The sequence below is a fragment of the Candoia aspera genome, chromosome 5 (assembly GCF_035149785.1).
Source record: "Candoia aspera isolate rCanAsp1 chromosome 5, rCanAsp1.hap2, whole genome shotgun sequence".
NCBI classification, from domain to species: domain Eukaryota; kingdom Metazoa; phylum Chordata; class Lepidosauria; order Squamata; family Boidae; genus Candoia; species Candoia aspera.
In genome coordinates this window covers 46,152,550-46,168,166 of record NC_086157.1, presented here as the reverse complement: position 1 = coordinate 46,168,166, position 15,617 = coordinate 46,152,550, and the positions used below count along the sequence as shown (strand labels likewise).

The following is a 15,617-nucleotide window of genomic DNA, read 5'->3' as shown; positions in this document are numbered from 1 at the left end:
ACGACCGACAGGAAGCTCTGGCGTGGGCTGGTCCATGAAGTCACGAAGAGTCGGAAGCGACTAAACAAATAAACAACAACAACGCTTTCTATGTGTGTGTTACAATGATTTTTTTTGACCCCCACCCCACCCCCATTGCCTCTGGTTCCAGACTCCAGCCCAGACTGAGTATCCACTGCATCCAGATACATCCTTGGCAAAGTAAAATCTGACTTTTCTCAGAAGCAAAAACATCTGAAATTGGAGTGCTGGATAGTAACAAAGCATTTCATAATAGATGCTTCAGGTGAGGGAACGATATACAACCAATCTTATAATATAATTAGAATGTTGTGGCACCATAAAGACAGTTCATTATCACAAAACATTTTGTGTATCACAGTCTATTTCATCAAAGGTATTTGAGTTCAGTCCTGGGAGAGGAGTATCATCTACACACATAGCTCTTTTAAGAAGGAAAGAAGAAGGAAATGGTGAAAGGACACGTGACGGACAGAACTAATTTACTGTAGGTAGTGACCCAAACCCCCACCAACAAAGAGTCTTATGACATCTTAAAGGCTGCCAGATTTAATATCACACAACCTTCTAAGTGTGATATATATCCCATTAGTCAGCAATGCCACATTGCACTCTATATAAACAACCTTTATGTGAAAGAGCAGAGGTTTCACACTCCAGATCTTTGGAAGAGAAATGTCATTACTTTGGAACTATAGAGCATTAAAGATGCATTTGAATGGTTTTAGCTGGGAGCTCTCCCTACAGCTGACTTCCTGATTTGAAGAGTATCAATTTTTGCCCAGTAGTTGTGCATAGGAATAGCATATTGATAGCCAGAAATATAAAATATGGGGAAGTATCAGGAATTGTTTTAGCAGGGAGTTCCTCTTCTGAGTTAGCACTAATACTGCAATACTTAGAGTAAATGGGATGTATCAAAAGTCTAGGAAGAATGTGGATAAAGGATGCAAGCAGTAAGGAAATCATTCTACCTAAGATCCCTTCCACACAGTCACCAGCCTTACACAATCAAACCCTGCATAGCAATTTTGCTGCTGTGTGAGTGTCCTCACTGCTGCACTTTGTCCTCAGTTCATCTGGCTTGTATTCCTTTCAGCTGGGCAACAAGGGAGCCCAAGAGGCTGGACAAGGTGGAAATTCCCTCCAATGAGGAACTGCTTGTCTTCCAATTCCACAGGAAATATTGCAAGCCTATCTTTGCAGCACTTCCTCTGAAGGAGCTGGGCTGATAGTTGACTGGCTGAGCTTCCCCTGCCCCACTGCATTGTAAGGACCGAGGCATGGTCTGATCTATGGAAATGGCCCGAGTCTGCAATTCTGTTCAGTAAAATAACATAAAATTAAGTAGTTATGAATCCATCTTAATTCCAACAATGAATTTTGAATTAACTAATAATTAAATTGTATAGGGTTCCATGCAGAATGTTTGGAACTGAACATGGAAAACAACAGAAGCATGGCAATAAACTAGAATAAAACCTGTAATAACCAAGGGACTGTCCTTGGTATATTTCCCAAGCAATTCCATTTGACATACAGCTCAAGGCCAGGATGAAGCAGCTTGCCATCCATGTGGCACCAAAGTCTGAGTCATAAACATTGAATTGACATTTATGAGGATCCAGTGACCCATTACTGTGAAGGTTAGCAGCATTATTAGAAATGCCTTTGCAAGCTACACTCATTATGGACCCAGGAGGATTCTGGAATTAAGCGAGGATGATGTTGCATAGAAGAGCTGTTTCCAGGGATAAAAGCCGCATTCAGTGCTGGTACATGCATAGGTTTTGTAAGCAGAAACTAATTCCTTGCTTCTACTAATAAACAGATAACATGGGGGAAAACCCTTAAGGATCAAGGTGGGAGTCTGAAGAGAACCAAATGAACTGTCCCCAGGAAAAGAGAAGCAATTACAGGTGTGCGTAATCTCTGAGACGCACTTGCTGAGTCATACTTTTGGACCTGTTCTGATAAAATGTGTATATGGCTAGGAGATACTATGAAAGTATCATTTCCTTGGTCTCATATACTGATCCAAGATTGTATTTACCAGGTCATTCCATGCTACAAGATCTGGAGGTTTCGTAATCTCCTTGTTGTCGGCCAGTGATCACAATTTTTGTAGCGCAGGAATGGTAGCCCTTATTAATCTGAATGTGTCAAAAATAGAGATCAGTATCGGTGAAGATGCATGAGATAGTAAGTTTGGAAATAGTTTTGCTGTAGAAGTAACAATATTTGTTCATGGACTCAAATAACGGGTGGGATCCTTGTCTGGCTTAAGCAACAATAGGTAGAAGAAAATCACAGTTTGGATTCTTTGGACTCTTACAGAGTGCTGGAAAAGGAGATGATGTCTAATAATAATAAAAAAGATTTGATCCTTTTTCCCATGCTAAATTGACTTTGTGTGGAAATCCAGGATTAAAAATTGGGAAAAGGATAGTGATATGGAAAAGTTGGATGGAAGCAGGGATATTGACTTTGGACCAGTTGATAGATGGTGAAGATGAATTTTTAACATATGCTGTGTTAAGAGATAAATATCATCTATTGGATGTATTCCAATGGCAATAACTACAGCTACAACATTTGTTAACAACTTTCTTTGGACCAGCAGCATTTTCAGCTTCTGAGACACCTGAGATACTAGAAACAACTTGTTAAATCCTTTAAAACTAAAAAACCTACTTTTATAGATATTTGTTATCAATAAATCAAGTGATATGTAGAAGTTAAGGGATGAGTGGAATAAAGAATGAGAGGTTTGTATATTGCCTAGACAATGGGAAAGTGTCGTAGCTTTTATAGCAAGAGTGTTAATGGTCCTTAAACTATGACTTATACAATAAAAAATAATATTTATTATTTATTGGCCTCACTACTTTTGTATAGAAAAGGATTGTCAAAAACAGCATTTTGATGGAGATGTAATAAGGACAATGCCTCTTTAAAGCATATGCTTTTACAGTGTCCTATAATTACTAAGTTTGGGGAGAAGTAGTGGACTATATAAATATGATTATGCAACAAAAGCTACAATTTTCAGAGGATAATATTCTTTTGAATTATGTACCTAATACATGGAATTTGACATCTGGACAACATAAATGGATTCTCCGTGCCCTTACTATGGCCAAAAGATTGATACTGTAGCATTGGAAAGATAAACGTATGGCCCCATTTGTTCAACATATTGAAGACCTGATTGCACTTGCCCTTATGAGTGGATTGCCTATAGACATAGACTTTGTATGGACAAATATAATGAAATGCAGGAGTCATTTATACAAAATATAGTAGGTTAAAAAAATATGGTAGTCATATAAATGTATTAGAAATATACATCTGAATAATATTTGCAATAGATAAATATGTAGAGATTTGTAACTATTTACTGTTATGGTATGCTATGCCAAGCTTTTTTCTTTTGTCGTATTTTTTTCACTTTTTGTAGTAGCACTTTTTAAATGTTTTTTCTTCTTCTTGATAGTGTATGTATCTTTATTTTTATTTTTGTGTTTTGTTTTTATTAATTAAAAAACAATAAAAATTATATATTAAAAAAGAAACTCAGCCATTATGTTCTAAATATGAATACTATGCAACAGTCACAATAAATATTTATAAGCATCTCAATTTTCAAAGTCAAAACTATTCTAGTTTTTAAAATGTTATTACTTAGATACATCCAATTAAAGAAAAATTAAATTTAGATGTATAGGTCTTAGTTTATGGATGAATTACTTAATCTATTTAATCTGAACAAATCTGGCTGCTAGCATTAAGAAATTCTTGAAAATCTTCCTTTTTAAACAGGGTTTTGGTGATGTTCATGCTGCGTTGGGGTCAACATGTGATGTTCAAGTTGAAGCCATTAGTGGACCTCCAACACAGGTGAGATTTTTAATTGTATTATATTAAGCAATTAATACACTGTATCTCTTTGGTAATGTATAGAAGCACATAAATTAATAAATATTAGTAACTATTTAAAAGCAAAAGTGGTGGGAGGAGATGGATGGTGACAAATTTGATAAATAAATAAATAAATAAAGCAGGCAAGATGATATATGCAATGATCAGTGTAATTAATATATGAAATTAATGTTACCTCTCCTACAAAAATCAAAATGACATTACAGTCTATAGTGGTAGCCTTGTCACAGTGTGACTGAGGGTTCTTCTATAGTTGAGTTTCTGTGTGTCTTGAAGGAGGACAGTTGCTTCACAGAGACCGAGATGGTGTTTCTTACACTGTGTAAAAGAATATTGGCATAGATATATTTACAGGAACTAGTGAAAAAACAACTATTTACAACAGAGTTTCCAGACTTTCAGGTTTTTAACTTTTTCTCCCTCTCCCAGAGGTATTTGGGAATGTGCTTAAAGCTTTTTGTTGTGGTTTCAGACCTTCTGCCCAGCCCTTTCTGGTCTGGAACATCTCCGAGGACTCCAAGCATCTGTCTGCAAACATCTGTCTCCATCCTTTCCTGTCTGCCTTTGATGTGGGCTATAGCACATCCCTTTCTCTAGGGTTTTGCTTCTCTTTGCCTCCCACTGAGGACTTCACCCTCTTCTCCCTCTGGGGCCAGGACAGGCACCTGCACACCCCAACAGCCCAGCACACTCACACCAATGACTCTCTCTCCAGCCACCAACTTCCCATATAGTGTCTCCAAAGGCACTTCCTGCCTTGATGCCTCAAAGCTGCACAGGCTCAAATGTGGCAATGACTCTCCCTCCCTCTCTCCCTCCCTCCCTCCCTCTCTCCCCACTTCAGACTGGCAGCAGGTCCCCCAGTAACTGATGAGGTGGGTTTTCCCCCAACACCTAGATAGGTTTGGCCAATGAAAGCAGTGCCTTCATTTGCCCTACAACAGGCCTGGCTAGCAGCTGGGGCAGATGATCTGCTTACTTGATAGCAGAACTGCACTCTCCAAGGCCATATCTGAGCTTATTCTCCCCAATTTTTCTCTCTCCTTCTGCTGATGCCAGCCCAACAGCAGCCAGCCTGGCCATGAAACCCATATGCCACAAGCTTCAAGTTTGTATTTGTCTTATATGGCCAGTGCCAGAAAAGAACTGACATTAATGTTGTCTTGGCAAGGATTGTGCATGCTAGTAACAGATTTGCTAGCTCAGTAAGAAATTATGTTCTTGGAGATTCCTCAAAGGTGCCCTAAAAGAGAATACTAAATTTTGAAGCACAATAGTAACTTAATTATACAGGATCCAGTTGAATATATAATTTATTATCAATTGACTAATTAAATTCTTCCAAAAGAACTGTAAAAGAAATGAAACTGCTGTTTCATTAGTTGGGAGCTGCTGCATGGATGATCAGAACATTATGCTTTTTATTTGTTTTCCATAATAAAAGTTTAGTGTTATTTTTTCGTTTAAGACAACATGTTTAAATAACATTGTTTTCCATCCTACACACAGTAATTTAGCTCATGCTGAATTTAAACAAATTCAAGAAAGTTTTTTTTTTTTTTTTGCCTTCTTGGAACATCTACTGTATGTAGAAACAAATGCTTCTGTTTTGGATGTGAGATGGGAGATAGCTACCCCAAATTATGGATCTGAGATGTTTATGGTAAGATATTATAAAAATGTTTTAAATAAAACAAACAAATATATGTATAACAAAAGTTTTTCATAAAAATTATTCTTGATAGGATGTTACCAGCAGCAAATTCTTACCTGAAAATCTTGGTTTTTCCAACTTAGAAAGCTATAACATCTCTAGTTTTGCTGTAGCAGAGAAATAAATACATGAATGCATTTTAGATATTTTTTTGCTAAAGCCCAGAAAGCATAAACATATTTTTAAAATAAAAACTTTCTGGAATATTCTAAGAACAAGCATACAGTTCTAAATCTGGGAAGGTTAAGAATAAGCCTTGTTTAAACTGTTTTAAAAAGAAGTTAATTGGAGAATAGTGGAGAAAAAAGAAAGGAAGAGCAAGACAGCACACTAAGAAGTAAAATGAAATTAGTCAAGTCAATCTAATTATAATAACCTACTGGAAAACATTGGTGTGTATACAGTACACATACTGAAGAAGTAGACACAAATGCATAAACTGCTAAACCACTTCCTCGGAGGGGGGGCGGTCCTTCAAGGGTCCATGGTGTCAAAATGGTGGCCAAGACTGGAGCGGTTAGAGCTCTGTCCCTTTTTACAAGTGCACAATGCATGCAATGCGTATTAAAAAGTGTTGGTGCTTTAATTGCCTGACTAGGCCTGCCATTATGGCACTGTTGACTTTGCCATGGATGGCCATGTTCCTCAAGCAAGCAAAATTTACTTAAGATGTTACAAAAAAGAATAAAGCCACATGAGGGGAGAGAAATGCCAAATGAACAAGTTTCAGAAAAGAAAGAGACATCAATTCAAGTAGCTAAGACAAACAATGGGGAGAGCAAGAAATAAAAGATTAATCCTAGGGAGAAAGGCAAAGACAAACTTAGGCAAGATCATGAAAGATAAGGACATTTTCATAATAAAGAACCTAATAGTAAAGGCAGTGGTCTATCCAATGGTAAAATATGGTTGTGAAAGCCGGACACAGAAAGAGTGAGGAAAGAAAGATAGACAGCTTTGAGTTATGAATCCAGAGACTTTTATTAAAAGTATCATGGAATGTACAAGAACCAACCAATTAATCCTGAAAGAAATAGGGGCTAACTGTTCCCTTAAGGCAATGATTAGCAAGCTGAAATTCACAGACTTTGGTCATGTGATGCAAGTAAATGATGGACTAGAAAAAACTAGTAATGTAAAGTAATGAAGGAGATGATAATGGATACAGTGGATGGATGAGACAGAAGAAATTCCTGGAATGTCATTTGAAGGACTACAAGATATTTGTGGGAACAGGTCGATATGGCTAGCATTTGTCCAGGAAATCACTAGGAATTCCACATGAGTCAATGGTAACTAACTAATTACCTGAATAGAAACTTGAATTTGGGGGGATAAGGTGAATGAAAGGAAAGTCTGGGAGAATATGCATCTTTCACTGAGGTCTTCATAGTAATAAGTTGAAAAGGTACTTGAAAATAAGGGTGTGAACCACTGAAGGATGGAATTGCTTGAAAACCAGGTTTTTCTTAGTTACATTTCAACTAAATGTTTATGGATGTATTTTGTTTGTTACCATGTAGGTAAATAGCACCAACATCAAACATCAATTTTGGAAAAGAAGATTCAGTCAAATCTGAAGAAAAGAGTCTTGTTTTATTATTATAATTATTTTAGTATACCACATACTGTAACAGCATTCTAAAATATTAAATAAAAAGGAGGATAAATGTTAATTTTTTAATCCAGAGAAAAGTTATTGTTTCCAATCATGACATTTTAGACAACAGAATAGTAGTTACTATATAAATGGTAATGCCAACTTTACACACAAATTTTTAAACCTAAAATAGAGTTTAAATATTAGCATAAAGTTAACTATATAATTATTCTTATTCTCATATAATAGCTGCAGAACCGTTGACAGAGGGGGGAAAAGGCAACAGCCTCAAGAATCTGCAAGCACAGTTCATGGCTTGATCCTTGGACACTGCATGAAGACTGCTCTGAAATATATATATATATATTCCATTCAATCATGTCCAACTCTTGAAGACTGCCTGAACAAGTCCCTGCAGTTTTCTTGGCAAGGATTTTTAGAAGTGGTATACCATTGCCTCCTTCCTAGGGCTGAGAGAAAGTGACTGGCTCAAGGTTACCCAGCTGGCTTTGTGCCTAAGGCAGGAGTAGAACTCACAGACTCCCAGTCTCTAGTCCAGTGCCTTAACCACTACACCAAACTGGTTCCCTTTCTGAAATTAGTTTTGAACAGATTTGTTCTATTTGAAAAACCTTTACCATGAAGCCATCTATTTCTACAGATACGAGCAAGAATTTTTAGACCAGTCTTCCCCAATCTGATGGTCTTTGGTTGGGCTTTATTGGAGTGGTGATCCTAGCATACATGGAAGGTGCCAGATTGGGAATGGTTGGATGACATTATTCCTGCCTGTATAGTAATAGGAAAAAAAAAATCCAGTTTAGCTAAACTGAAATTTTACCCATCAGCCTTGTCAAAAATACTGTTAACATAAAGGAACAAAGCTTCTAATGATCTCCTTGATAGCTATGCCTGGTGCATTATGGACACTTTGTTGTGGGTGTGATATGCCTGAAGGCTTGCTTTCACAAACTTGACCTGCACTCAAGATGAAGGGTTAGAAAAATCTAAATGGAATGAAATCAAACTGTGAAGTCTAATAGCTCTGGCTAATATTTCTCATTTACTTCGGAGTGGTGAAAAACATGCTATTGTCTTTTTTTTTTTTTTTTAGAAAACACTACTCCTTTATTAATTTCTACACATTTTTATGCACATGAATGAAGTACCATACAAAGAATATGCATAAAATTCCCATTAATACATCCCAGTTGAGTTGTGTTCCTTTTTTCATATCTGCTTAAAATATTGCAAATTTTAGTACCACTTACCACTTCCATATCATTTAACAGCAAACAAAAACTACTGATACAGAGATTTTTAATGATATAATTAAGGATTCTGTTCACAATAGGCTGACTGGTGCAGCCTACGTTATTCCTTGCACAGCAGCTCATAACAATTTTCCACAATCACTATCATCAGAGTAAATCAACCAAGGAAAACATCTGAATTACTACTCACACAGTCCTATTTAAGGTGGCCAGACTGTGGGGATGGGGGGAGGGGAGAGAAATTGCTGAATGACTCTTGTACTGTTAACAGGAGTGCCTAGTGGGAATGTCAGCAGGACATTACTTTCAGGCAGGAAATTTCCTCTTTTTTTTTAATGTATACCTCAACAGATGACACCTCAACATTCACAATAGCTGCATTTTTATCATTTTGATTTTCTAATCATGTAGTTAAGGATTTACTTCTGTGGTGGATTTTGGCAGTGTCACTGGTTCCCAGAAGGAGGGAGCACATTCCAAGAAGGGGAAAGAAATAAGAGGAGGCACAGTCCAGAAGGCAAATGTAGGAAAACCAAGAGATTCAGAATAACCCTGAAGAATAGCCCTAGAGCTTTCCCAGGTTATTTCCCCTTAGGTTAGGTAGAGTTGCTTTAGTCTGGCAAGATTCTGTCTACACGGCATTAGCAAATGAAGAACTGAAATTTGGCTGGAGTGATTCTTTGTCGTTGTTGGGCTGGGCCTGACAACTTCTGAAGTTACATCACTGAGAGTAATTGAAAGGTACAAACACTTTCACCAACCTGATGTCCTCCAGGTATGTTTTAACTGAAAATCCCAGAATTCCTAGCCAGAGACCATGCTGACTAAAGAATTCTAGGAGTTTCAATGCCAGCTTATCTGTAGGCAAGAAAAGAGCCTCTGATCATTACTGTGTTTAACTGAGCTCTGCTGCTTCCTGCAAATGAAATCTGATGCTGGCTGCATCACCTGTTGTTCTTTTGCTTTCATTAAGGCCAGTTCTCTCACGAGTGCTTATGTACTTAGGTTTCTCAGAGGAACCATATTCCCTTTTCCTTTTCTTCTGGGAATCCTTTCCTGTCTGAAAGTGAAAGATTCCCAACTTCTGATTGCCCTTTAATAGATCTACTATACCCGGGCTGCAAAAATCTGGGTAACAGCAAAGAAATACTGAAAACTCTTAACATCCAGAGTTTTGCAATCTAGGTAAGATACTCCTGCTATCACAAATGCATTTTGTTTTAAGATTCTTGGGGTTCCCATGTTCCTCATTGTAATTGGGATGGCTTCTCAGGAGGACATGCTTCCTATTGTTGCTAACCAGAGGTAATAAGAGTAAATATGAACAGCAGAGTGTTGTAAGTGTCCTCTCTGCTGATGTTGAGACCTTCGGTAGGTGCTTTGCCTCTCCAGGCCCCAGTGTTATCTCGACTAAGCCCTCTGCACTCATGGCTACCCTAATTCTTATTCCATACCGTAGTTTTGAAGGCACATTACCAAAACATCAAAGAATCTTGATGCTAACATTTCACTTAAATAATCAATCAACTTAATATAAGCATTTATCAATGAATTATTAACCAGCAGAGTATTGAGAAGTAGGGTAATTAATGAACACATTTAATCTGAAATAAATATATTGTTATTTAGCTGGTAATAAATTTCATTTGTTGCAACTGATGGTAACAGCTTTGATAAAAGATAGGGTCTGAACAAGACTTTGAATACTAAACAGTAAGAAAAGAATAAGTACCCCCTCCCCAGCCATTCAAAGAATCATTACTAATACTTCCCATGTGGAAACCAAGTTTTAAGTATACATTTCAGGCAGTAAAGGCTTTCCAACAACTATAATTCCCAGGATTCTTTGGCATTTTTATACCAATTAATAAGTTATGAAATAAATGTTAACTTTGCTCTTTTTTATAATAAAAAGCCCTTTGTAAGAGAGTAGGAAGAGGTTTTCTTCTATTTATACTTCCTGATGGTTCACACATTGCATTATTTTTTTGCAATGAGAAAAGCAGCAATTTAGGTATTACCTTGGTTTATATGCCACTCCATTTTCAAAGATTCCGAGCAACTTATAAGGTATCAACACATAAAAGTTAAAATTTAAATACCAAAATCCATAATAACAAAATTACGGATGGCCTGATGCACCACCATTTGGGGACTGCAGAGTAGGAAAGAATGATGAACAAAAATCAATTGTACACTTAGCTTTATTGAAATTGAACAATTACCTTTTCTGTAATATTTTTTTTTTACAGCAAATGTAAAATCTTAATGTTTGCTTTGTTTTAAATATGACAGGTTGTCTTTTTCTGGGTAAGCAAAAATACCTCCATTTTCTGTTTGCTTTTTTAAATTGATTTTTTAAAATATGTACTTTAAAACACACAGCAAGGATTTAGACCACATAGCGCTGGCACCAAAAGGCTAACAGGTTATGAAAATCACAGTACAGTTTAAAACTCTTTAGTAAGTTAATGATATTTAAAATGATAGCCACCTTTTTTTTTAGTAAAGATATAAATTCAAGGTCTGTAAGCAAGTCATGTTTACCTACAGAGCTATCCACTCACAACTACAAGGAGATCAGTAATAGAAATTCAATGCTAAACTGAGCTACTCTTGGACACAAGTTCTTAATCAACGGTGTGATGTAGGAATTATGATAGGTAAAGTACAGTTTGGCACCTTATGCTGCATATAGTTAATTAAAAAACTAACTAAATTGAAATAAGTGCACCATCTTAAAACAAGAAAATTATCCATAGCACAGGCCATTTCTGTAGATGCAAGCAGTGAAATTAATCACAGCCTGTACAAGTTGGACCTCAGTCTAAGAAAGCAAGAATATTAAAATGTACACCCATAAAGATATTAAAGTATAAAGCTCTTCTTCCCATGCCCTGTTAGTAGAAATAATTTACCATTGACAAAGGGACTTCTGGGCTAACCATTAACTAGAGAGATTAATGGAATGTAGTTTAGTAGATATTTGTTTCCTAAAGGAAGGCAGTGTTACCCTGAAAAGCAATTTGGTCCTCTTAAAACTCACTGCAGTGCAGCCATTACAGACAATCCCATGAGATATGCTTTTAAGAATTCCTTAAGTAGAGCTGAAAGACGCTGACAACTTGGAACAAATGTGCCCTGCTTGTGTGTGATCTTGGCAAGAGTACTGGAAGACCCATGTAGAGAGTACCTCCTCATTTGGCAATCTTATCAACATACCTTGTTTTGTGCAATGGTTACTGGTCCCCCCTTACTTGTTTAGCATCACAAGACAACAAATCTTCAGTGCCAAGGACAAAAAAGACACTTCACTATTTACAAGGAAGTCACTTTGGCTAGAAATCCCAGCTCGCAAAGGATTACTTATTTTTTGTGAATATCCTCATGACGTATAATTTTGTATGTGATCCAGTAAAATATGTTGAAGATGAGAAAGGCAAGTGGGAACGCAGCTCGGGATATTGTATCAATCCTTTTGGCACGGTCCACAAATTTCTTTTTGATGGAATCTGAATCTTTTGGCATGGGAGGGGGTGGAGGATTGGGAGGTGTGCCTTTGACTGCAGTGCCATCCTTTACCTGCAGGCAGTGCCCCATCCCATAGCCACCAAAGTTAAAGCGGCTGTCACGAGCTGCATCTTCTTCCTGAAGAAGTAACAAAAAAAGAGGAGAAATGACAAAAACAATCAGTTGACTAAATTCCATTTTATGTTTTTTGTTCTTAGGATGTTCTGCAGGGGTTCAGAAGACTGGGTGTTAAGGCTGTGCCACAGCATGGCTTTATGAAATCCCATTGCTTTGATAAGGCCAATATATATATTTGATAAAGGAACAGACAGATATCTTCAAACTATATTGTCTTCCTGCTGAATGCCAGTGGTATATGGAATGGTAACCCAGATCCAATAGCCCTACATCTGTGCTGAAAATGTACAGCTGTTTTCCACATATGGCTTGATTAATATAGAATTTAGCTAGAAATAGATCTAATGATAGCAATAAACAAATTCCACATAAAGCTGCAAATTTGAGTGTACAATAATTCTTTCTGGAAGATTTTTTCACTTCTGAAATGGTAACTGGTTTATATAAAAATTAAAGTACTGTGGTAAATCTGGAATGTATAGAGTTTCCTTCTAAACCTTTAAATGCAGTTTCCAAAGACTTTGGTGAAAGCAAGTTGCTTTCTTTTTTACATGAGAAGGCAGGCAAATCCAGGTCAAAAGATTAATTAAAGAAGTAAAGATTCTTAGGAGTCCATTTTTGTGTTTTAAATTTATTTGCATGCTCTCAGATGTGATAACAGCTTATTATATGAATTACTGTTCTGACTTCTTTAGCCTTTCCCAGGCCTGATGAGTTTCTGCTTTCCACAAGGTAGACTGAAGTTCCTCATGAATTGAATTATTAATGGTGGTCTAGAAAAAAATAGATTATAAAGGCTAACACAACTTTCCATCTTTGTCTGCATTAAAACACCATTATGAGTTCTGAAAATCCTCTAGTACATATTTTGTAGTCTAAACACAGCCCAACTCACCTCACAGGATTGTTGTGGAGAAGGAAGGAGTATTAAATATGTTCACTGCCTTGAGTTATTTATAAAAATAATAAAGGCGGGATAGAAAATAAATAAATAAATAAAGTGGAACAGTTTTACTTCCTCCTTTATCCACAGTAATTCTGGGAATTGTGGTTTGGTGGGGACTTTGGAAATATTCTGTTACAGATACATATACCTCCTTATAAAACTTCCCTCTGGTAAAGAAATAAAGGAGGATTTTAATAGTTATTCTACCCATTAAGAAAAAGGAGGTAGTAGACTGACATACTGTATTTCTGAATATATTACCTTACTACAGGCTATATTTTGAATGCATCTGTGCATTAAAAAAATACAAGGATTTTGTGCCCAACTATTACACTTACTGATGTGCAAGCAATATGTTTTATATCAGGTACTAATAAGAATATTATACTCACCCTTGGAATAGAGGTTCCCTACTCTTGTTTTGGGGCCCAACAGAGATCCTGTTACTAGTTTGCAGGTCACAGATATGCAAGGTACAGGTAATCCTTGCTTAACAGCTGTTCAGCAACCATCTGGAGTTACAATGGCACTGAAAAAACTGAGAATCACTTCTCATGCTTATGACCATTGCAGCATCCCTGAGGTCATGTGATTGCGATTTGGGCACTTGGCAACTGTTGCACATTTACGACAGTTGCAGCATCATGTGGTCATGTGATCGTCATTTTCGACATTCCTAGCCAGCTTCCGATAAGCAAAATCAATAGGGAAAAGTGTGTTTCGCTTAATGACCATGTGGTTTGCTTAAAGACCATGTGATTTGCTTAACGATCAAAGTGATTTGATTTAATGACTTCCACAAAAATGGTTGTAAAATCGGGTCCAGATTTGCTTAATAACTGCATTGCTTAGGGACCTAAATTCCAGTCCCAATTGAGGTCATTAAGCGAGAGGACTACTTGTAGTTGTAACAGTGGCAAATAAATAATATGGAGTAAGACCTAATTACAATCTGGGCACAAATCCCTAGGGATCAGTTCAAATACCGATGCCATGGTAATTAGTGAATGCCAGTAGCAAGCCATTCTAAGCAAGCCATTCTACCCACCAGTTTCAGCATTACATATTTTCCAATCATTTAAATATGAGCAGAATCTGCCTCTTACAAAATGTGTCTTAGAAATTCTTTTATTGATTCTGCAGTGAAAAAAAACCCATTCAATTCACAAACTATTTGGTATTGCTAGTTACTGTTGCAACTAATAATGTGCATCTTAAGTTTTTTCCTTCCCTTCCTAATGTTTGGTGTTATACATTCCTATATGGATCTGTTGTGTAAATCATAATTAATTATTTCCTCCATATACCTCCTATTTTGAGGCATACAAAATATGATTTCACGTCTTGGCACCTACAAGTCCTGTAATTGTCATCCATCACAATCAATTGTTCAGAATGGCTGAAATTGAAATCCATCTGCATACAAGTTTGGAAAGATCGCTTCAGTTATCAAGCTAATTCTTACAGATTGCACATCGTTACTTCACTACAGTCCTCCCACTATTGCAGTCCAGAATAAAATGACTTACTCTCAATATTGACTCACTTTCAGAAAGAATGGTGACTTTGAACCAAGTGCATTCAAGGTACTCTCTATTTTATATTTCATTTCTTTACATTTGAACTGCTATGGAGAGCAAACAACTTCAGCAAGTGCAGGGCTTAATTGAATTTCAAGGACAAAAATACAAACACTGGTTTTTTGCCAAAGGACAAAGGAGGGCATCTATTAGGTTTCAATATGTGTCAGCTCAGAATAGGAAATGTGTTTTATCATTTCAGTACTGAAGTAGGAGCACAATTTGCCATAAGGTTCTCAATATAAGAGACAGCTCACTGAAATGAATGAAACAGAAGCCGCACTATGTTCCTGTGTGGCTTCCGTTCATTGAAACGGGAATGATTTCTGGGTGGATTGCACCTTTAATTTATGATAGAATTCATTCAACAATCTAATGCTTATTAATATTGACGTTTCAAATCATAACATGGATATAAACCTTATTTTTTTCTATTTTTAAAGGCCTGTTATTTAAATATTAGTGTTAATAATGTCTTGTCAATAGTGTATAAATACTGCTGTATCAAAATAATATAATGTATTATTGTACTTATGTCTTATAACAATATAATAAAGCACATTTTTAAAAAAATTACTGAAACGACAACAAAAAAGAATTTATTTAAATCTGATATCTAAAGACATCTTCACAATAAGCACCTGGCCAGTATATGGCATCTGTATAACATGAAACAGAGTCAGGCAAATGTGGGGAGACTGAGGGCCGCATTTCTGTTCTTTTCCATCCCAGGAGTCTTTAAGGGATGCACGAACATCACCAGTGACATTTTTGGCCAGGATTTTTTCACATTGAGGGGGCATTTTAACAAAATAACAATGCTGGCCTTGTGTTTTTTTTAAAAGATCTACAAAATGAATGCCACCAAAAACTGCTGCCAAACTTCAGATCT

The 15,617-nt window shown here is 36.6% G+C and overlaps 1 protein-coding gene across 2 annotated transcripts in view; it reads right to left on the bottom strand.

Moving 5' to 3' along the window:
- Positions 1–10,758: 10,758 nt before the first annotated feature.
- Positions 10,759–15,617, bottom strand: part of GLRA2 (glycine receptor alpha 2) — a 149,979-nt gene continuing 145,120 nt past the window's right edge. For both annotated transcript variants that reach the window (XM_063304381.1, XM_063304382.1), the window contains exon 9: positions 10,759–12,199. In XM_063304381.1, the coding sequence (XP_063160451.1) occupies positions 11,918–12,199 (282 nt within the window). In that variant the 3' untranslated portion in view covers positions 10,759–11,917. The remainder of the gene's footprint in view (positions 12,200–15,617) is intronic.